The 24,743-nt window shown below is 38.7% G+C and overlaps 1 protein-coding gene across 6 annotated transcripts in view; it reads left to right on the forward strand.

The window, feature by feature from the left end:
• Positions 1-24,743, forward strand: part of SORT1 (sortilin 1) — a 77,144-nt gene that overhangs the window by 31,489 nt on the left and 20,912 nt on the right. For 4 of the 6 annotated variants that reach the window (XM_077120006.1, XM_077120009.1, XM_077120011.1 and 1 more), the window contains exons 4-8: positions 9,782-9,884; positions 11,049-11,213; positions 17,051-17,124; positions 19,471-19,520; positions 20,415-20,545. In XM_077120006.1, coding sequence (XP_076976121.1) covers positions 9,782-9,884; positions 11,049-11,213; positions 17,051-17,124; positions 19,471-19,520; positions 20,415-20,545 — 523 coding nt within the window. The remainder of the gene's footprint in view (positions 1-9,781; positions 9,885-11,048; positions 11,214-17,050; positions 17,125-19,470; positions 19,521-20,414; positions 20,546-24,743) is intronic. The other 2 variants (XM_077120007.1, XM_077120010.1) reach the window with 1 other exon arrangement.

Consider the following 24,743-nt stretch of genomic DNA (forward strand, 5'->3'; position numbering starts at 1 on the left):
GCCTAAGAATCATGAAATATTTATGAAGGTTTTTCTTATCAATTTATTTTTCAGAAATTATAGAAGCAATATAACCATATTATAAAATTCCTGGATAATTAAAGGAGAAAAAAATTCACCCTAAAAGCCAAGTGTAATCCTAACTTATTTACAGCTTGTCACCAAGATTTTTCTCCTTTAATGCTAATATTACGTGACTGTGTAGTCTTGGGAAGCAGCATGGAGCAGCATAAAGTTACCAGGTTGGAAAATAGGCCTGGAATTGAGTCCCAGCACTGTTACCTGTAAACAGAATGACCTTACATGAGTCATTTAACTTCCCTGAGACAGTCTGTCATCTGTAAGAGAGGAATGATGATAATGCCCACTTCAGAACAGTTGTAAGCCATGTTTTGAAGTGCCTGGCATGGAGTAAGAGCGTGGTACTGTTAGCTGCTGCCATGCCATTGACCTGGGATGACGATTATCCCGCATGTACTGGCACTGCTGTTAAAATAAATTGTTAAATTCACAGTTGTTTTTTAACAACTAAGTGTTAAAATGAATTGAAAGGCTTCCATGCTATTTGGTAAAAAGCACTTGATGCCAGAATAGGATATGTAAGTAGGATATCCTATTGCAGGTAAGTAGGTTAGGATTGGCTGATGGGATAGGATATGGGCATGATGAGGGAAAAGGGGAAGTATGATTTTCAGTTAAGGAAGTTGATAAATGATGATATCTTTAGTTGAGTTGGGAAGGATGAGTGAGAAGTAACTGTGGGGAGAAAAATCAGTAGTTCCATTTACATTAACCCAATTTAAGAAGCCTGTTAGATACATAGATAGAAATGTCAAATAGACCGTTGGATTAAAACAAAAAGCAGTTGCCTGCCCCCAAATGCCTCCATAGCCTTTACAATTACACACCCATACCCACAAATGTGCAGGTGTTACTAACATCAGGTATTAAATTTACATTCTTTCTGACTGGCCTATCCTCATACCATAATATTTTTTTCTGTCCCCTCTCCTACGAACCCATCATTTTTGTTAAATTAACAGAATTTATCTAATCATTGTTATGTTGACAGTTAAGTTATAGCTGCCTTTTTGTGTTACTAATGCTCCTGAAATAAATATGCATATTTATGTCAAAGTTGATGCTAACTTCTAGTTCTTTTTTTTTAACTTTTTTTAATTGTATAGTATGACATATATACAAAGAAAAGAAATAAAAAAGCAATAGTTTTCAAAGCACTCTTCAACAAGTGGTTACAGGACAGATCCCAGAGTTTGTCATAGGCTTCCATAAGAGCCTCTCATATTTTTTCTTCTAGCTGCTCCAGAATATAGGTGGCTAAAGGGCTTAAATACTTTTTTTATCATCACAATTGGCTTTTTTTCCTTCTTTTTTTGTGAAAAATATCATATATACATAAAAGCCATAAATTTCAAAGCACAGCGCCACAGTTAGTTGTAGAACATATTTCAGAATTTGACATGGGTTACAATTTCCCAATTTTAGGTTTTTACTTCTAACTGCCCTAAAATACTAGAGACTAAAAGAGATATCAATTTAATGATTCAGCATTCATATTCAGTTGTTAAGTCTTATCTTCTGTCTATAATTCCACCATCGCCTTTGATCTTTCCATATCTCTGTTTAGGGTTGTTTGGGCTATGGCAACTCTAAATTTTTTATTTTGGAAGGGTCTGTCACTAGTGTGGGGTAGGGAGATGGAACTGTCTGATGTTTTGGAGAGGCTGGGCTAGGTTTCAGGACTTACCTGGACCAGGGACCCATCTGGAGGTCATAGGTTTCTGGAAAGTTACTCTAGTGCCTGGAACCCTTGTGGAATCTTATATATTGCCCTAGGTGTTCTTTAGGATTGGCTGGAATGGTCCTGGTTGGGGGTTGGCAGGTTATGATAGGTAGCAAGGTCTACCTGAAACTTGCATAAGAGTAGCCTCCAGAGTAACCTCTCAACTCTATCTGAACTCTCTCTGCCACTGATACTTTATTAATTACATTTCTTTTCCCTCTTTTGGTCAGGATGGAATTGTTGATCCCACGGTGCCAGGTCTGGATTCATTCCTGGGAGTTATCTCCCATGTCACCACGGAGACTTTCCTGAATGTCATGTCCTATGTAGGGGGAAGGGTGATAATTTCACTTGCACAGTTGGGCTTAGAGAGACTGAGGCCACATCTGAGCAACAAAAGAGGTCCTCCAAAAGTAACTCTTAGGCATGCCTATAAGTAGTCTAAGCTTCTCCTCTACCTACATGAGCTTCACAAGAGTAAGCCTCTTGATTGAGGGCATGGCCTATTGATTTGAGTGTCCCTAAAGTTTGACACAGTATCAGTGGATTCCCTGATGGTAAGGTTTAATAGTTCCATATTCTTTCTCCCCTCCCTCAGGGGACTTTGCCAATACTTTTTGATTATCTCCTTAAAATACTCTAGGATGTTTCCAGGCATTACAATAGTCTATACAGGATTAAATGACCTTTTCTTATTCTGTGCTTCCTGTGTTTCAGTTGTTCAAATGAGCTATACAGGTAGGTTTAATTAGATTATGCACTACAGAAAATTTCAGTTCCAGATCAAGTAAATCTTTCTTCCATTGGTCTGAAAGAGTATGTGTGGTTCTAAAATATAGGCACTGTCTTCCTTACCCCTATGTTTTGAATTATTTTAACCCCAACCTGTTTGGCTTCATTCTTATCTCTAAATATCAGGCTGCATATATAAAATAGCCACTCAAAATCCAGAAATAATAATCCCCACTCTGGATTTAATGTGTCTGCTCTAAAAGCTTATAGTCTAGGCCTCTGTTTTCTTATAGGCATTTTCTAAAGGTGTTGTTTTTTTGTTTCTGGCTAATTTTGTCTCACCAAATGTCCCACATGTTCATTCACATCATTGCATGCCTCACGACATTGCTCCTTTTTGTAGCAGCCCAGCCTTCGTTCATAAGTATACACCATCATTCACCAGTCTACTTGTCTGTCAGTGCATCCTTCAGCCACCTGCGTTCATTGGGCATCATGTAGAGGGCCCAAAGCCCACAGTCCATCAACATTCTCAATTTTAGATAATTTCATTGTTCCCAAGAAACAGAAAACCAATAAACATACCCTTGCCAAATAGGAAATCTAAACCTCCTCTTAACTCTTGTCCCTCACCCCACTATTTACCTCTACTGTTGCTGTGATAGTGCTGATATTTAAAGTTTGATCGTAGCTTGTAGATGTAATAGCAGTTTTTCCCCTGTACCGTAGACTTAAACACTCTGTATATAAGAATCCGATCTTTGAAGTAATTTTTACAAGAACTCATTCATATTTCTTGTGTGAGTCAGTGGAACACGTAAGTCTATACAACCCCTTTCAATCTTGTTCATTTTCAATATGATAATATTACTTCTAGACCCACTAGAGAACCACCTTCACTTCTATCTATTCCCTTACATTGGAGTTCAACCTCATTAGCTAACTTTTTACCCATTGCTAGCTTATATGTATCTGTAAGTCCCCTATATTCTGTATTATAAGCCTCTGATTATACCTTTATGCTGGTCATAAAACTGGAATCAAACAGTATCTATCCTCTTGTGTCTGGCTAATTTCACTCAGCATCATGTCCTCAAGACTCATCCATCTTGTCATGTGCTTCAGGACATCATTTTGTCTTACTACTGCATAATATTCCATCGTATGTATATACCACGTTTTGTTGATCCACCCGTCTGTTGATAGGCATTTGGACTCGTCTGTTGATGGGCATTTAGTTTGGTTCCATCTTTTGGCAATTGTGAATAATGCTGCTGTGAATATCGGTGTGCAAATGTCTGTTTGTGTGGTTACTTTCAGCTCTTCTGGGTATTTACCAAGTAGTGCTATTGCTGGGTCATAGGGCAGCTCAATATTTAGTTTCCTAAGGAACCGTCAAACAGTCTTCCATAGTGGCTGCACCATTATACATTCCCATCAGCAGTGCATAAATGTCCCAGTTTCTCCACATCCTCTCCAACATTTATAGATTCCTGTTTGTTTAATAGCAGCCATTTGTATAGGTGTGAGGTGTTATCTCATTGTAGTCTTGATCAGCATTTCCCTTATAGCCAATGAAAATGAGCATCTCTTCATGTGCTTTTGAGCCATCTGTATTTGCTCTTCAGAAAAATGCCTATTTATATCTTTAGCCCATTTTATAATTGGGTTGTTTGTTCTTTTGTTGTTGAGTTGTATGATTTCTTTGTATATACAGAAAATCAAACCTTTGTCTGATACGTGATTTCCAAGTATTTTCTCCCGTTGAGTTGGCTGCCTCTTCACCTTTTTGATGAAGTCTTTTGAGGTGCAGAAGCATTTGATTTTGAGGAGTTCCCATTTATCTGTTTTTTCTTTTGTTGCTTGTGCTCTGGGTGTAAAGCTTAGGAAGCTACCTCCTATTACTAGGTCTTAAAGATGTTTCCCTACATTTTCTTCTAGAAGCTTGATGGTGCTAGTTTAGGTGTTTGATACACTTTGAATTGATTTTTGTGTAGGATGTAAGACAGGGATCCTGTTTCATTCTCTTGGCTATTAATATCCAGTTCTTCCTTGCCCAATTATTGAAAGGACTATGTTTCCCCAGTTCGGAGAATTTAGGGGCCTTGTCAAAAATCGTTTGACCATAAATTTGGTGGTCTCTTTCTGCACTCTTAATTCGATTGCATTGGTCAGTGCTCCTGTCTTTGTGCCAGTACATGCTGTTTTCACCACTGTGGCTTTATACTAGGTTTTATACCAGGTCAGGAAGTGCTAATCCTCCCTTCACTTGTAGTTCATTTTTTAGTTCATTTCTCCAAATGAACCCTATGTGTTTTGATGACTATTTACCAAACTCCTACATAGGTTGAATTATCTTTATATGCTTAGTAATTTAGCCACTTTTTACTTCCCTTCTGAACTCACTTTTTATTGTCTTCATTGCTCTTTAATCTTGTGGTTAGAACTAGACCTGTGGGTTCAGACAATCAAAAACAAAACCCAGTAACACTACTGAATGCCTCCTATCTTTTTCATCATGTGTTTGTCTAGTTTTTTAAGAAGGCTTTCCTTCTGTTGTATTTTCAGGGTTCTCTAGAGAAACAGAGCCAGCAGGAAAGATCTGTAAATATAAGATTTATAAAGGTATCTCATGCAACCATGGGAATGCAGAAGCCCAAAATCCATACGGCAGGCTCTGAAGCTGGCAACTCTGTTGGAGCATCTTGACAAGCTCCACAGGAGAGGCTCCCTGGTTGAAGAAGTAGAGACAATTTTCTTTCTTCCTTAAAAGTCTTCAACTAATTGAAGCAAATCCAACTGATTGGATTATCTTGTTTTGGGAGACACTCCTTAGTTGATCGCAGATGTGATCAGCCATAGGTGCAATCAGCTGACTGATGATTTCATATACCAGCCTTCAGTTTATCAAGCAGCCACGCAATATCCTTGCAGCAACGGTCAGGCCAGTGCTTGCCTGACCAGACAACTGGGCATAATCACCTGGCTAAGTTGACACCAGAACCTAACCATCACACTAGTATACAGACTTTACTAGAAAACAATCTGGTTTTGATATAGTATAATGTTACCAAGATCATTTTTCTTCACATTGCACAGCAGTTTTTTGTTTTTTTCAACAAGGTCATTTTGAATATTAATTATATCCTCCTTGCCATCAGTTGAAAACTTACTCTATGCCCTCTCTCAGAGTTTAGGTGGAAACTGTAAATATGCCTTTCCAATTGTGCTGGCTTGGGCTGAGGTGACTCATATTGCTGAACATGCCAGCGAAGAGGCACCTTTTTCTTCAGAAATGGAAAAGGGAAGGGGCAGTTTGATAAAAATGGGCTCTGCGTATGCTGTGCTTATTTGATTTAGAAATAAAAGCAGTTGCATCCATGCTGAAGACTCTTATTTTTGAAAGCTTTAATGGTTATATTGTTTTATTGGATTATCTGCTGACTCTTAAATGGTTAAAGGTTCATTTAGGATTCAGATAAAAGCAACTATTCACATGACACCTGTTCTGAGTAGTACAACAAGAAAGCTCATGGAATAGAGAGAACTTGCCTATGTTGCCTCTACAGTTAAAGGTAATATACTTCTGTCTTTAAATTGTGAAAAAGAATAGTTGAAGGGTTTTGGAGATAAAGTTTTGAGGACATTAATGATTATGTAGGTATAAGTTTTCAAGGATATTATAAAAAAAAACTCATAAGTACGGAGGTAGTAAAGCGAAAGTACAGCTAGTACAGTAAACCACTTTCTTAAAGTTATCTTGCATGACATCCTTTTTTCTTTTCTCTTAAAAAATCAGGCTTATTGAGATATAATTCACGTACCGTACAATTCTCCCTCCCTCCCCCATTTCAAGTGTATCATTACAGGGGTTTTTAGTATATTCACAGATATGTGCAACGGTCACTACAGTCAATTTTAGAACATTTTCATCATCTCAAAAAGAAACCTCATACCTTTTAGCTGTCTGTCCCCCCCACCCTTCTAATCCTAAGCAACCACTAATCTATTTTCTGTCTCTTAATATTTTTTTGTTCTGGGCATTTCATATGAATGGAATCATATGCTATGTAGTCCTTTGAGATTGCTTCTTTCACTTAGCATAATGTTTTTAAGGTTCATCCATGTAGTAGCATATATCAGTATTTCATTCCTTTTTATGGTTAAATAAAATTCCATTGTATGGTTATATTGAATTTTGTTTATCTGTTTGTCCGATGACGGTCATGGGAGTTGTTTTGCACTTTTTGGCTATTATGAAGAATGCAACTATGAACATTCGTGTACGAGTTTTTGTGTGGACATATGTGTTCATTTCTCTGGGATATAAACCTAGCAGCAAAATTGCTGGGTCATATGAAAACTGTGTGAACATTTGAGGAACCACCAGACTGTTTTCCAAAGCAGCTATACCATTTAACATGTGACAGCCTTTTTCTTTTTTTTTCCCATGGATAGGCACCAGGAATTGAACCCAAGTCTCCGGCATGGCAGGCAAGAACTCTGCTTACTGAGCCGCAGTGGCCCACCCTACGTGTGACAGTCTTTTAAATGATATTTTGGTTAAGTTTTCACTGTAATATATTTTTCTGCTTTTTAAAAAATAATAAAAATAAAGAAAAAGTTCATTAAAATATAATAATGGGATTTTACCTTTAATGGAACTCCATTTTTACAAACTTAGAGCACTTAAAAAATCATGAAACTAGGTGGTCTTCATCAGTTATGAAATTCTTCCCATTAAAATGCCTATTCTTGGCCAGGCCGTGGTGGCTCAGCAGGCAGCATTCTTGCCTGCCGTGCCAGAGACCAGTGTTCAATTCCCAGTGCCTGCCCACGCAAAAAAAAAAAAAAGAGTTGCTGTAGTAAAATGCCTATTCTTAAAGTTTTCTTGTCAATCATAGCAAAATAAGGACCCCAATACAAACTTAGGTTCCTTCTGTTAAGAAGTTCTGTAATTTTATTTATAATGCCTTATTCTCTTCTTCTAACTTGTATTTTCAAAATTTCTGCAGGAAACAGGCATCCTTTCAATAAGAATAAAATGCAAACTATTACATAAAAACACTGAGCTATCATCAAACATTCAGGGGGGTAGAGATTAAGGTATTTTAAGTTAAATTTAATGTGAACTCAAATACTGCCAATTTTACCTGGCAACTCTTTCAGGTCCATGATTCCTTTAGAACATTTTAATAAGCTATATTCTTCCTATGATCTTTTAGCTGGAAATCTCAATATAAGCTTTCCTAGTTAGTGAGAAACATGAAATTATATTTTTTTAAAATCATTTTTTAATAGTTTGCCATCACCCTTGTTGCTTTTATGTTACAACTTATAGTGACTTAATCATGGGAAAAATGAACTAAAGGAGCAGAGAAATGGTTAGGTCTGAAGGTCAATCTGATAAGGATATCTTATGCTTGTTTGTTGAGAAAAGTGAAATGTAAGATTTTCTGAAATGTTGTAGAACTCCTTTATTGTTACTTCTCATTAGATGTCTGCAGGTCACATGCCTGGTACCGTGAGTTCCTGTACCACATAAGGGAAAAGTGCTCCAAAAAAGTACTCAGCACCCCCTCAGAAGGGCTTCTGTAAGAATCCCCTTTTGGGTGCTTTATCTTATAGGAACTTAGATGCTGTTTTTTATCAGAAGTCTATACGATGATTACTTCTTTTTTCTTTCATTTGAATAATGCCTAGATTTTTCTTGTTCTTTTGGAGTCCTAGGCTCTATTCCAAAAGTATTTGGATTCATTATGGCACTATTTTCTTGATTTACAAACATCCTCATATTCTTATGCATGTTTACATCAGAGATACCTGCAAAGGTGACCATTTATTTTTGGTAACCAGAAGAGCCATATATTAGGGTTGATGCATAGAGTAATAGCTAAAACAACTTGTTTCCAAAGAAGATTTCATAAGGTTTTATTGTTAACTTATATTTTGACTGTTGTTAATTGTCATATGGAATTTGAAAAGTAAATTTATTTTTCAAACTGCTTCATTGATTTCTTCCTTATTATATATCTTCCTCATGCTGATAGAAAATAAAGCTACATTTAAAGAAAATGATATATTAAAATATATTTCTGGGCCAGAAGTGGTCTTGGCAGAATCTTTTCTCAGCCCATTTTGCTCCGTTTGTGTAACTAACCTGAGTAGTGAAGCAGGTGATTTTTTGTTTTGCACATTTTGCTTTCTTATTCTGAATGGTGGGAATGTTTTTGTTGGGCCAAGTTCTTAAAAAGTTAGTAGGCTTGCCAGCAGGTTTGTGGAGGTTCTCTGGGACTTGTTGTGAAGAAGGAGACATTTGTAATCAAGCTGCTGCAGCCACTTTTGAAAGTTGTTATGGGCAGTTGATGATATATACTATAGAGCTAGAAATTGTTTATGCCCGTCTCTTGGTCTCTATCAGGAAAATAAGAGCTGATCTTAGACTTTAAAGCCAAAAAAGGGATAACAGAGGATTCTGTGGATGATGCCTGATCCCCATTTTATTTAACTAGGAATTTTCTGCATTTGTATATATGTTAAGGGAGGGAAGAGTCATTTGGACAACTTAAAGAAGTGTCGTTTGCTTTAGAATACTGTCAGGGACTTACGTGTACATGAATAGATACTTCCCTCCTGTCTCCAACTTCTTCTTAGATCATCTCTACTGCCAGGTCACAAGTGAGTAAGTTCCCACATTGGTAATGGAAAAACACCTCACAAATAATTTTAAATTGTCTTTCTTTGGGGGCTGGAGTTAAGGATGTTTAGGAGCATCCCTGGCCTCTCCCTACTAGAGGCTAGTAACGTCTTACTCCTGGGTAATGATAATCAAAAATATGTCCAAGCGTTGCAAGTGTTCCCTGGGGTGTGTGTGTGTGTTCACCCATGCACGTACATGTGCACTAAAGTGCTGTGATTGAGACCCACTGGTCTAAAGAAGGACAGACCATTTCTTTCCTTAAAATCCCCCAAATTGCTCCCGTTTTGTCTCATTGACTCAACCTGGGCAGCTCCCCCATTTGTGAACCTGTCACTGGTGAGGGGGATGGGATTTTGCACAGACTTAGCAGGCCCACCACTGGAGCAAGGGATGGAATCAGCTCTCCTGAGATACGTGATCATGCCCTTCTGAGGGGGTGCTCAGTACTTAGAGAAAGTCGGCAGAAAGGGGAATAAAAGCCGAGTAGGAAGCCAGAAATGTCCACTACTGCTGTATCCTAAATTTGTCTTTTTCCCTCTTCTTAGTGAGGATTATGGAAAGAACTTTAAGGATATTACAAATCTCATCAATAACACCTTCATTCGGACTGAATTTGGCATGGCTATAGGTCCTGAGAACTCTGGAAAGGTGAGACTCAATTCATGCATGAATAAAACTTGTTCTAGATAGCACATGCTGGGGGGTCAGTATTAATATTGGAATGATCACTTGGTAAACAGTAATGTATTTAGTTTAATGTTCAGTTTAGTATTGCTATATTTTAAACTTAAACATACTTTAATACTGATCATAAAGGAATAGAATTAACGCACAGATTCCTTTTTGTTGTTGTTGGTCCCTGTTTAAGATACACCAAACCCTGTCATAATTAGGAAACAATTATTTAGCAACACAATGCAGACTCCCTAAGACAGCATCTTTAGTCTTTTGGAAACTGACTAATCTCTAAACTGACCAGGCTTGAATGTCTACTTTTCTCGGCCCTCCTGTTCTTGTCACCCAGATGTGTGTCTGCTCACCAAAATACAAGTGTAGAGCCTAGGTTATACACAGAAAGGGGGAGCTATCCAGCAGAGGAAATATCTGAGGATGTAGAGTTTTGCATGGAGGAAAACAAAGGATCGTAGAAACAGTATCCAATTTTAAAGAGAAAGATAACGTCAAAACACTGGAAGGACTTAACTGCGTCCTGAATGACATAACTCAGAGTATGCATGTTACATTGAAAACAAAGAGATCAGAATGTCAGGAATCAAGGATATTAGACAAAAAAATCTACAAAAAGTTTTAAAATCTACAAAGAATTTCAGTGAATGTCTCATGTGTCAGAGGTTCATTGCTGTGAATATGAGGTTCAGGTAACTGAAGCAAAGGTGAAGTCAGAAACACATCACATTCAGAAGGAAAATGCTCAGCTTAAAGAAAAGGAGCAATTGCAAGAAATTGAAGTTTGGAAAAAGTGCTTGCAGATCTCATTGAAGAAATCAAAACAGACATCTCAGATTTGAAAGAAACTTTGATTTCATGGATATAATATTTTTGATGTGAACTCACCCTCGTTAATAAAGTTTGAAATCTGCTTAATCTGAAAAAACTTCCCAGGCTCAAATTGACATATTCAGGATATTTTTTGATGAGACTAAGACTTGAGGAGTAGAGCGCAGTGACTAATATGTTTCTTTAACTCTGATAAAACTTTTGTAACTAATACCTGGCAAAAATGGTGCAGTGATTTCCTGTGCACTTTTAGCATTCATTATATTCCAACTGATCTTTCCTTTTCCTGATCAGGTGATTTTAACAGCAGAGGTATCTGGAGGAAGTCGTGGTGGGAGAATCTTCAGATCATCGGATTTTGCAAAGAATTTCGTTCAGACAGATCTCCCTTTCCATCCTCTGACTCAGATGATGTATAGCCCTCAGAATTCTGATTATCTTTTAGCCCTCAGCACTGAAGTAAGTCCAGTTCAAGAACTTGTACTGCCTTTCATTTTTTATAGTTTCAATATATACTGTCTTAAAAGGGTCCTGTAATGCTTTTATTCTGGATTTCTTCCTAGTGTCTCTTTATGGCATAAAGAATATATTTTTGCATTTTTCCTATTTAATAAAGGGCATGATCTAGTAGATTTGGTGTTATTTCTTCCAGGTAAGAATGATGTCTAGTGGTCATCACAATTCGTTCAAGTGAATAGATGTGTGTTATTGGAGTAATGAACTAGAAAACAGTTTGATGTAATCATTCTTACGCTGCAAAAGACAAACATGAATTGTCAAATTCCTAATTTTGTTACTGTTCCTTTGTATGGCCAAAGCGTATTTTTATAATTTTTTTCTTTTTTGTTAGTTTCTCAGTATTTACAGCATATTTCTTCGGTACTTGTCAGTCATGTATTAAATACTCAAAGTCTCAAATTCCTGCATCCCCATTGCATTCCCATGCTTACTCCAAAAACCAGCATTCCTCCCTGGCCCTTCCACCTCTCTTCTGAAAGTTTCCTGAGAAACACGTTCAGCTTTTCCTTTCCTGCAGGTTCTGTCTCATGTATCATGGATGTTAAAGGCCCAAAATGGCTGAGTTGCTAGACTGGGATAATCATAATTAACTGTTATGTTTATATGGCACTTTCTCACATACACATCTTAGTAAAGTGTGGTCTACTGACCAGCCACATCAGATAGAATCACCTGGAAAACTGGTTTAAAATGCAACTTCCTAGACCCCAATCCAGAGGTAGTAAATCAGTGACCTCTGGTTAGGGATGGGGGCTGGTAATTTTAGCAAGCTCCCCAGGTGAGCCTGCACACTAAAGTTTGAGAGCCAGTGCCCGAGTGACTTCTGGAGGCAGAAAAGGATCATCAGCTGTGGACAACTTGGGCTGAGCCTTGGGGGGAGAGATAGGGAAGAAGAAGAGCATTGGAAAAGGCCTCTAGGCTCCGGGCCTTCTGTGGGTAGGTTTTTGGGTAGAGGTAATCCTGGAGGGTTCAGGGAGGATCAGATTTATGCTTAGCCAAGAGAGGCCAGAGAAGGAAACTAGTTTGTTGGAATAGCCTTCTGTATTAGTTAGGGTTCTCTAAAGAAACAGAATCAACAGGGAATACTCGCAAATATAAAATTATAAAAGTGTCTCATGTAACCGCGGGAATGCAGAGTCCAAAATCTGCAGGGCAGGTTGTGAAGCCGACGACTCCAATGGAGGGTCTGGATGAACTCCACAGTAGAGGCTCACCAGCCGAAGCAGGAAGAGAGCCTTTCTCTTCTGAATCCTCCTTAAAAGTCTTCCCATGATTAGATTAAGCATCACCATTGCAGAGGACACTCCCCTTTGGCCGATTACAAATGGAATCAGCTGTGGATGCAGCTGCCGTGATCATGATCTAATTCTATGAAATGTCCTCATTGCAACAGACAGGCCAGCACTTGCCCAACCAGACAAACAGGTACTACAACTTGGCCAAGTTGACACATGAACCTGACAGTAACACCTTCAGATCCTAGAACGATAATTCCTGGAAATAGGCCTCCAGCAGATTTAGCTGAAGGCTGTTCAAGATAGCTAAGAGATCTCCACAGGATTGGACAGAACCATACATTTCTTCTCCCTTTGACCACCCTGTATTAGTCAGGGTTCTCTAGGGAAGAACCACCAGCATGGGAAGTCTGTAAATACAAGGTCTTATAAAGATATCTCCCATAACTGGGAATACATGAATCCAAATTCTGTAGGGCAGGCCGCAAGTTGACAGCTCCAGTGAAGGTCTTCATTGAATCCCCCAGGAGAGGCTGGTTGGTTGAAGTGGAGAGAGAGTTCTTCTGACTTCTCCTTTAAAGCTGTATTAGTTTGAAAGCTGCCACCAGAATGTGATACACCAGAACCAAACAGCTTTTAAAAAGGGAAATTAAATTGCAGGTGTACAGTTCTAAGACTGTGAAAATGTCCAGATTAAGGCAAGACTAGAAAAATGTCCAAATTAAGGCATCCGGGGATGCCTTGATTCATAAAGGCCAGGGTTTTTCTCTCAGCTGGAAAGGCACATGGCAATGTCTGCTAGCCTTCTCTCCAGGCTTCTCTCAGTGGCTTCCCCTGGGCTCTGTCCATTCTGTTGGCTCTGTCGGTTCTGGTGGCTCTGAGCTTTTTCCAAAATAGTTCCCTCTTAAAGGGCTCCACTAGCAATGGATAGAGGCATATCTCCATGGAGACTATCTAATCAAAAGTTACCACCCACAATTGGATGGGTCATATCCCCATGGAAACAATAAAAATGATTCCACCCAGCAATATTGAATGAGGATTAAAGGGCATGGCTTTTCTGGGGTACATAATAGCTTTAAACTGGCACAGAACCCTTCGATTGTTTCTAGAAAATATCACTGATTGTGGACGACACTCCCTCTGGACAACTGCAGATGTAATTAGCCATGGCTGCAATCAGTGTGCTGGTGATTTAATAATAAATAAAAATAATAAAAAACCAGTTGTCTTCTGGTTTATTAAACCAGCCACAAAATGTCCTTACAGTAACAGTTAGGCCAGTACTTGCTTGACCAGACAACTGAGTACCATCACCTACCCAAGTTGGCATGAGCCTAACCATAACACACCCCATCTCCATTACCATGTTTCTTAAGGTTATTAAAACTCTTCAGGAAGAGGCAGGCAGGCAGAATCTGCTTTTATACCTGAAATTTCTTCCACTTATGGGTAAGTTTGAAATCAGGGGAGAGAAGATGGACCAATTTGTACTAAAGTGCAAGTGACTGATATCAGCCCCTTTCCTGTCTGAATAGGTAGAATTAGGTAAATTAAAAACTCCTGAGAGGTGAACATTACCAAAGGAGGAAAAGTTCTAGAAAGAAGAATGTTGCTTGAGGGTAGGTGGGGCACTGAACACAAATGCCATCTAGAGCAGTCCCATTTCACTTCAGCTATACTGGGACATCTCTGCCCTACCTCCACTGTAGCTAGGCTTGATAGGCTCCTTTTGCCAATGGAGTTGACATGTCAATCTTCATCTGTTAAGTCTCTGTTACACTTGAAAGTGTTGGCCAGTCCCTCCTTTCAGAAACTCACTTGGTTGTCTTCTGTGGCATGACTCCTTTTATTTCTTCTCTTCCCTTGCTGGCCATATTTTCTTGGTCTCTTTCTTCAGTACTTTTTCAACCTGAACAATCTCTTCCATTTGTCTATGTCTTTAGCCCTGGCTTCTTCCTAGACTTCAGATTCCCATCCTGCTGCCCCCTGGGTATCTCTAGCTCAATGTCCTAGACAATCTCAGGCAATGTGACACTGAACTTCTTCCCTCCTGTTCCCTCAGGCATGCACTTCTTCCCTTATTCCTTATGCTAGTTTATACTGCCACAGTGCATCTTGTCCTCCAGTCAGAAACCCAGTGATCTGTTTCTACATGTCATGTACACACTACCCTCCACCATGGGAAAAGTCACCCAGTTGTACTGATTCTAGCTCCTAAATTCTTTCTGAGACTATTCCTTACTACCATGGGTCAGGGTCTCCTAAGTCTTACTGAACTAATGTGGCACTTCATTGCTTTTCCTGCTTCTAGTTTGAACCCTCTGAGATACATCTTTCCCATTCTCATCTCAGTATTCCACCTGAAAAAGCAAAACTGACCATGACATTCCCCTGCTTAAAACCCTCCATAGAAGGACACATTCAACTTCCCCATCTGGAGAATTCCTGATATTCTCACAAGCAGTGGGGACAGCCAGTTCATTAAGCTGAGCCTCGATCTTGGAGCTCGCCCCTTTGGAGCTTATTCCTGCAAAGGAGAGGCTAAGCCTACTGATAATTATGCCTAAGAGTCCCCCACCCACCCACCCCCAGAGAACCTCTTGTGTTGCTGAGGTGTGGCCTCTCTCTCTAGGCCAACTTGACAAGTAAACTCACCTCCCTCCCCCGCTACATGGGATATAATTCCCAGGAGTGTAAATCTCCTTAGCAACGTGAGACCTGACTCCCAGGGATGAGTCGGGACCTGGCATCATGGGAATGAGAAACCCTTCTTGACCAAAAGGGAGAAGAGAGAGAGGAGACAAAATAAAGTCTCGGTGGGTAAGAGAGTTCAAACATAATTGAAAGGTTATCCTGGAGTTATTCTTATGCATTATATAGATTTCCCTTTTTGATTTATGGTGCACTGGAGTGGCTGGAGGGAAGTAGCTGAAACTGGTGAGCTGTGTCGTGTAGCCTTGATTCTTGAAGATGGTTGTATGAAGATACAACTTCTACAGTGTGACTGTGTGATTGTGAAAACCTTGTGTCTGATGCTGTTTTTATCAAGGGCATAGCCACATGAGTAAAAAAAGAGAGTAAAATAAATAAATAATAGGGGAAGATAAAGGGTAAAAATGAGGTAGATTTAAGTACTGTGGGTCAATGAGAGGGACAGGTAAGGGGTATGGAATGTATGATTTCTTCTTTTTTCTTTTCATCTGTTTTTCTGAACTGATGCGAATGCTCTAAAAATGATCATGGTGAAGAATATACCACTATGTGATGATATTATGAGCCTGTGATTGAATAATATGATTGAACTGCGTGCGGATTTTTCTCAATAAAAATATTTAAAAAAATAAAGAAACCCTTCATAGAGCCTATAGGTTATCCTGGAGATTATTCTTATGCATTATAAAGATATCCCTTTTTAGTTTATGATATATTGGAGTGGCTAAAGGAAAGTATCTGAAACTGTTGAACTGTGTTCCAGTAGCCTTGATTCTTAAAGACAGTTAATTGCTTAACTGTATCACTTTTACAATGTGACCATGTGATTGTGAAAACCTTGTGGCTTATGCTCCCTTTATCCAGGGTATGGACTTACATGGTAAAAAAATAAGGACAAAAAGTAAATAAATAATAGGAGGGATAAGGGGTAAAAAAAATTGGATGGATTGCAATACTAGTGACCAATGAGAGGGAGGGCTAAAGGGTATGGGATGTATGGATTTTTTTCTTGTTATTTCTTTTTCTGGAGTGATACACATGTTCTAAAAGTGATTATGGCATTGATACACAACTATGTGATGATATTGTGAGCCATTGAGTGTATACTTTGGATAGACTGTATGGTGCTTGAAGATATCTCAATAAAAATATTTTTTAAAAAACCTTCATAGAGTGCCTCATATGCAATAAAGACCAGATTCTTCAGCATGGCATCGAAGGAAAGCTCTTCGCGAACACGCTGTCTATGAGCTGGTCCTTATCTCTTTCCCAGCATCAGCTTCTCCTTTCCTCACCTGGCATCTGTGCTCTATTAATATCTAGTGGCTTTCAGCTTCCCACACATACTGCTGTATCTAACTCCTCATCTCCCCATGCACCTTTTGGTTACACTGTTCATCATTTAAGATTCAGTTCAGCTGTTGTCTTCAGGAAACCTCTGGTGCAGTGATTGCCTTTCCCCATTTCTACCCCAGGCCATGTTTCCTTAGCCCTTACCATGCTGAATTGAACTTTCCTCTTTTCTTATCTATGCTCCTTGTTAGATTGTGAGCTCCTTGAGAACAGGCAGTGTGTCTTACTCATCTTTGTGTCTGCAGTGCAACATCTGGCGCCTGTCACATCGTAGGCACTCAGTAAGGCTTTGTAATTCTGAACTTCCGAGATCCTGGAGGGACCTGTATAAACTGTGTGTGTGTGTATATGGAGCTCAGGCAGCTCAGCTGGAACTTCAGACTGTCCTGAATGATTGGTTATGTATTATTAAAAGTTATGCAAGCAACTGCACAGGATAAAGCTGGAATTTTGATGTCATTTATAATCTTTCAGAATGGCCTGTGGGTGTCCAAGAATTTTGGGGGAAAATGGGAAGAAATCCACAAAGCAGTATGTTTGGCCAAATGGTGAGTAACAGAAAACTCCATCTGTGCAGAGCCCTAAACCTTTCCTGACAGTGCTGCCAAAAGCACGTAATAAATATTGAGGAATTAGTGTGTGCCAAGTACTCTGCAGGGTGCCTTAAGGGATCCCAGAGAGGGGTATGGCACAGAGCTTGACCTATAGGAGCTTCTGATTCTGCTGGGAAAAAGACTTAGTCTCACTAAATATTAGAATATGAAGTATAAGATAGGGCATGTGACCAAGTAGCTGCTGCCTGCAGAAGGTTTATTCTCCGTAAATGGTGACATCAATTGGGAGATTGTAAAATACAGCTTAAATTTGGGGACTTACATGCATCTCTGTGCCCAGATTCACACTCCCTCATCTAGAGATCCATTTCAGTTATGTAGAACACAGCAAGAAATCAGTAAGAATACCCAAAGAGCCTTCCAGACTGCCAGAGTCACGCTGCCATGCACCAAAGCTCATTCACTTCTCGGAGTGGGACCCCCTTTCCCCACTTTTGAACACATGCTCAAAGACGATATAGCGAAAGGGGCTCTTGCTTGGGAGTCCAGTCCCCTTTGTTCTAACCTGGCTGTATTGCCAGTGAGTGATTCCACCTTCCTAGACTTAAAGTTTTCGCCCTCTGTGAAAGGGGATTTGTTTGAGTAGATGGGGAGCCTATTTTAGAGCCTCTTCTTTCCCTTTGATTAATTTCAGCAAATTTCTTAATCTGGCTTCCCAATTTATAGCAGATTACTGGTAGAAATGGGATATATGACTGCTAATGACAAGCACATGACAGTATTAGAATTGACAGCTTGAGAGCTGGGAAAATGGTATTAGAACAGGCAAAAATTTAGACTATATAGCAGTATGAAATTATTGAGTACTGGATCAAGAAAGTACACATACTTCAGTGACTTCTAGTGGGAACCCTGTATTATAGTTTGATATAATGTTCATGTTGGTGACCTACAGTCCCAAGAAAGAGTTTAATATTTGGTATACTTTACTGAAAAAGTCAGGAGAATGTGTAATACAGATTTGAAATATATCTACTAAAATTAATGAAATATTAACCATGTTACTTAAAGTGGGCCTTTTCCCAAAAATGCTGGTTAAATGAGATCTTTATAAAAGCACTGTGCACATCCCACATCTGCTTTCATTTTTATATAATTTAATAAATTCTTGTACTGGTATCTTAATTTTATCAGGAAGGAAGTAATTTTTAAGTTAACTAAGTTAGCAAATTGTTTTGCTCCTGATGGACATAAAATTTGTAAACTATGCTCCAGTAAGACTACAATCATTTTGACCATTAAAACTAATCCTTAAAACGAAAAATGTATTTTTAAATGGCATTATATTTTGTGTCCTATGCAAAGTTTTCCAGTTTTGTAGTGAGGTTTTTGTTCAGTGTCTAATTATAAGGTCACTGTTTGCTCATCTTTTAGATCTTTGATCTCTAAGAATTTACAGCTCAGGGTTCTGAATGAACATGCTGAGACCCAGCATCTGTTGCTGTTGGTAATCTGTGAGCACTCTTAGAATCGGAATCCTATTTCCTGCAAACTCCCTTTCCAGCTTACCATGTAAATAATTCAACCTCTGACCTAGTTGTTTACTTGAGATAAAAGAGCTAACTTATTTAGTTCATACAAAGTATTGAACTAGGTTCTGAGGAGAAACCACAAAGCATAAAACCTAGGACCTGCTCTGAAGAAGCTGATAGTGTGGAAAGAGAGATAAGGCATGTACTATACAAATAAAATGACCAAACAGGAGTGCGCTCAAGCAGGGTTTCTCAGCCTTGACATTGTTGTCATTTGGGGCCAGACCATTCTTTCTGCATTGTGGGACATTTCGCAGCACCCCTGACCCTTGCCCACTGGATGCTAGTAATGCCCCACCGCCAAGTTGTGACAGGTTGAGAATCACTGCTTTAGAATGAAGCAATGAAGCCTTCCAGCTGGAGTGACAGGAAACACATCAGGGAAGAGCCATATTTTAAGCTGGAATCTGAAGATTGAGAGGGTAAGACTGACTTACATGAGTGGAAAGAATTTTAGGGAGGAAGCTGAGCAGAAGAGGCAGATTTAGAGGGTTTAAGTTGTCTGATCTGACCAGCTGGGAGTGTTCACAGGATGCAGTCCTGGGCTGTGGAAACCACTCGGAGCAGGGCTGTGGGCACCCTGGCTGCTGAGGCAGTGGAAGAATCAGGCATATAACACGTGAGAAGACTTGCAGCTGGTACCTGTACCTGAATTTATTCGGTTTGCTCGGGGCTCTGTGACTAAGAGAACCACAATCTGATAGTGGTCTTGATTTCTTTCTTTTCCCTATCTTTTGCCTTATTGTAGGGGATCAGAAAACATCATCTTCTTTACCACCTATATGAATGGCTCCTGCAGTAAGTATTTTAGTCTCAGAAAAGAGTCTTCTGTTGTCTATTCATGGTAGAATATTTTGGGTTATAAGAGGTAGAAACATAAAAGAAACTGCTGTCTTTCCAAAATTTCAATAGCTAAAGATAGGAGTTAAAGATTTTTTAAATCTTGAAAGTACAATCAAATTCCTACGCTGTGTTACAGATAACCTTGTCAGATAACAGTGTAGGCTATACACAGAGACGGTGTACTTATGTTAGCAGTACATTTACGTGAAGAAAATATTAGGCTACAAACAGTAACAAATTGTTTGTACTTCTGTGAGTTCTGTAAAAGAGCATGGATTGTATTTGTGTTAGTGGAAGCAGTTGGCTTCCCAATCGGTGGCACAGTTTCAAGCAGAAGTAAAATCTTTCATTTATTAATTTGACAAATATTTGAGTACCTGTTCTGTGTTGAACACTGTTCTTGGAACAGAGAGAATGAGATACACAAGGTCTCCTCTCACGGAGCTTGAATTCAAGTAGAAATGTCATATGATAATCAAGTAGAGATGTCATATGGTAAACAAAAAGGTCAAAACTCAAACAAGGCAATTAAAATAGAATAAATAATTTTAAGCTGGAACATGAAGAAATTAAAGCAGGATGCTATGGCCACAATATTTTTATGCAAAACTGTATTGAAATTAAGTAAACTTTACCTTTCTGCCTAGTATGAAGTGTCACATGTATAAAATAAAACACAAGTATGTATTCCCTATATTTAAAGCCTTTAAACATTTATATTGTCACTTGCTCAACATACATAGGATTAAAATCCCTTTAGCTGTAAATTAAGAACAATTCTAAAACATTTTTTAGAACTGGAGGCTCACTAGTCAGTGAAATGTTAAGTAATGTTTTGTCTTGTTTAAGAAGCTGACCTTGGGGCACTGGAATTATGGAGAACTTCAGACTTCGGAAAAACCTTCAAAACTATTGGTGTGAAAATCTATTCATTTGGTCTTGGGGGACGTTTCCTTTTTGCCTCTGTGATGGCTGATAAGGTAGGTGTTTTCCTCTTCAGGGTCTGGTATTTCTGTGAATGTGCCTCATACAGAGCCCTTTTACTATTTAGTATTGACAGTTTCTTATCATTTTGCAACATTTAATACCCCTTTTTAAGTATGGGAATACTTAAAATCCTTTTCATAGAAGCTGATTGGCTTTTCTGGGCTACTCTTTGAACTGCTGTCATCACACTAATTCTGGTATCTTTTTTGAGATGTGTAGACCCAGTATTTGGGCTTTGCCCTGACACGAATATCTGAAAAAAGCAAGCTACTTGCTCATTATCCAATAATAATAATAGAAATAGGTTACATTATTGAGTACCTACTAAGTGCTAGGTAGCTATTTTAGGTCCTAGGAATATAGCATGAACAAAACAGAAAACTTTCCTTCCCTCAGAGCTTATATCAAGTGGAGAGAGAAATACCGAGCAAGTAAATGTGATATAATATCCTGAAAAGATAAAAGCTATGAAGAAATCTAAAAAGGGTAAGGAAATAGGGAATGATGGGAACGGAGCCATAATACTTTAAATCAGGTAGTTTGGATGGGCAATCTGAGTTCTGAATGAAGTGAGAGTATAGGCTTCATGGTCATCTGGGAGAAGAGTGGGCTGAGGAAAGAGCAAGTGCAAACCATGTTTGTTATATGAAAGAAAAGGGGAGAAGAGCAGTGTGGCTGGAGCACAGAGAAGAGTTGTTGGAAGTGAGGTTAGAGAGGGAAAGCCAGGGGCCAGATCATACTGGGCTTCCGTGGGGCACTTGGCTGCTGTGCTTAGGTGTTGGGAAGCTGTTTTAGAGTGTTAGGAGCAGAGGATGACATGATTTGGCTTTTCTTTTGTCGGCATAGGTGTGTGTAAAGTAGCCTGACAGGGAGTAAGAATGGAAGGAGCAAAAACAGCTGGGAGGCTATTACAGTTAAGTTCAACTGCAGACGCAATAGTTTGGACCAGGCTATTAACAGTGAAGAAAGGAGAGGTGGTAAGATTGTGGATATATTTCTTTCAAATATATTGCCAGTAGGATGTAGTGATGCATTAAATGTGGATTGTGAGAGAATGAGAGGAACCAAAGAAAATTTTAGAGTCTTTAGCCTGTGCAGTTGGATGAATAGTAGTGCTGTATAACAACGTGTCAGACAGTACAGGGGGAGCGGGTTTGTGAGAGGTAGATCAGAATCAGTTTTGAATGTGAGATGCCTATTAGATATCTAAGTGAAAATGTCAAGAAAGCATTTAGGGATAGGAATCTCTCAGAATTATGTGGTATTTAAAACCATGTGACTGTTTATCTCCTAGAGGAAAGAGAAAGGGTGCAAAAGATTGAGCAAGCCCTGGCACCTCTTTCCAGGTTGGATGGAGAAGGAGACTCCAGAAAAGACTGAGAGGGAAGGAACTGGTGAGATTGGAGGAGATCAGGACAGTGTGGTTTCATGAAAACCAAGTGAAGAAAGTCTTTCAAGGAGGAGGAAGTGACTGGTGGTGATGAACTCAGCCGAGATGTTGAGTTCGATGAGTTCTGAGGATTATCCACTGGACTGAGCAGGGTGGAGGTGGTTGGTGAGCCTGACAGAATCGCTTTCATTGGAGTAGTGAAAGTCAAGAGCCGATTGGAGTGCGCTCCGAGAGAATTAGAAATGGGAAAGCAGACACGCTAAGTACAGATAGCTCCCTGAAGCAATTTTGTCATAATCCTCTCAACAACCACATAAGTTCATACCATTATCTCAGTTGTATAGATGAAATTTAGTAACTTGTCCAGGGTCACCCACTGTCAAACCCTGGTGGAAATCAGAGCAATTCCAGAGGCAGCCTTTTGAATCACTATCCTGTACTGCTACTGTCCACAAATTTAAATTCTCCTATGGACTTTTTTTTTTTTGAGAGACAATTCACTGTATATATTTTATTTACATGTACACTGTGTTAATGTGAATGGGATCACTTCTCTACTTGAGCTATTTTTAACCGAAGCAAAATAACCTAAGTAATACAAAGTGTTAAGTGCAGCATAAAGTTACAAAAACAAACATTCTAATTCTAGTTAGGAATATAATTATGATGTTATATTTTCAAAGATCCACAATTATGTTTAGGAAATCACACAAAACATACATCAGTGATTTGAATGAAATGCGTAAATTTGTACCAAAGCTTTGTAGTTACCAAAAAACAAAAAAATTACCAAAGAATGCACAAAATTAATATTTATTCCACTTTTGTGCATATTCCTGGATCCTTCACCAATGTTACGTGAAGGAAAAAACAAAATGAATAACTGAAATCAGAATCACTAATGTCATCAAGTAGGGAAATAAATTAAAACCTAGCAGCCAGCTAAGTACAGCAAAGACAGTGCTGTAAAGAGAAACAAAGAAAATTGCTAGAAAACTGTATGCATCATATTCTTTCAAATCAGCCAAATATACTTCTGCATACAATGGAACATAAACAGAATTTTTTTTTCTTTAAGTATAGAAATGCAAATTCATTTTTTAGTATTGTGTATAGGTAAATGTGTTTGTGATGGTAATTCTACTAAGCTATTACATAGTGGGCCAGTAACACGCTTAAGGATACTGGGCCAATGTGTACTATAATTCTTTGATTAGGATAGTGGATATGCTAGCCAAAATTAAAAACTAACAATAATAAATGAACACAGAAGTATAAGACAAAGGTGAATGAGACTTCTCTTATATATCTTAGCAACTTTTAGTTGGAAATCAAATTTAAATGCAGCCCACTCTGCTTTTTTTTTTATAATTTTTTAATTTTTTTAAAACATAACGGACAAATATGAACATTCTTACCAATGAGCATTCCATTCTTGGTATATAATCAATAACTCACAATGTCATCACATAGTTGTGTATTCATCACCATGATCATTTCTTAGAACATTTGCATCAATTCAGAAAAAGAAATAAAAAGAAAAAAGAAAAAAACTCTTACACACTATATCCCTTAACCCACCCTCTCATTGACTGCTAGTATTTCCATCTACCCAATATATTTTAGCCTTTTTTTCCCCTATTTTTTTTTCTATACCCTTACCACTCCCTTTCATTGAACACTAACATTTCATTCTATTTAATTTGTTCTAACATTTGTTCCCCCTATTATTTACTTATTTTTAATCCATATGTTTTACTCATCTGTCCATACCATAGATGAAAGGAGCATCAGACACAAGGTTTCACAATCACACAGTCACGTTGTGAAAGGTATATCATTATGCAGTCACCTCAAGAAACATGGCTACTGGAACATAGCTCTGTGTTTTCAGGCATTTCTCACCAGCCTCTCCACCATGCCTTAACTAAAAAGGTGATATCTGTATAATGTAAGAGGTAAGAATAACCTCCAGGATAAGCTCTCGACTCTTGTTTGAAATCTCTCAGCCATTGACACTTTATTTTGTCTCATTTCTCTCTTACCCCTTTTGGTCTAGCTCATTCTAGGATTTCTGTCCCACATTGCCAGGAAGGTCCACTCCCCTGGGAGTCGTGTCCCACGTGGAGAGGGGGGAGGGCAGTGAGTTTGCTTATCATGTTGGCTGAGAGAGAGAGGCCACATTTGCCACTGTGTTTTTGAAGAGCTTTGGTTCAGCTTCCAAATCTCGATTGCTTCACACAGTCTCCTATGAGAAACCTCAGAAGATGTTTTCTGCAAACTTGTTTTCGGTGGTGGAGCTGCTCTTAGTTGTGTCTGCATAGGACTGATAACCAGTCCTATGCAGATCTTTGGAGAAAGTCCTGATCTTTCCTTGTATATCCTTACATGTGTAACAGCTTCTGTGTTTTTACGTTCAGTAATCCATATTGCTATCTTATCTACTTTAGTAACTTTAACGGTGACTCCATATACATCAACACTGTAGTCTTCAAAAGATTCCCCAACTAGGTGAATGAACCCTAAGGGACAGTATGTTGAATGAAATAGCAGAAATGTAAAGACATACATTATCATGCCTCACTCATATGGACTAACTATAATATACAAACTCAGAGAATTCAAATCAATAGCATGGGTTATCAGGTTGGGGCCTATTTGTAAAGGGTCCTAGGTTGTAAGCTCTTATAGCAGTCACATATATTCAGGAGTTGTAACTGTTATTTCTGAATTCTGAGATACTGTACTATTTGACCTTAACCTGATTGATCCCTGAAACTTCGAGTATTTTTGTGACACCT

The sequence above is a fragment of the Tamandua tetradactyla genome, chromosome 11 (genome assembly GCF_023851605.1).
Source record: "Tamandua tetradactyla isolate mTamTet1 chromosome 11, mTamTet1.pri, whole genome shotgun sequence".
NCBI lineage: Eukaryota > Metazoa > Chordata > Mammalia > Pilosa > Myrmecophagidae > Tamandua > Tamandua tetradactyla.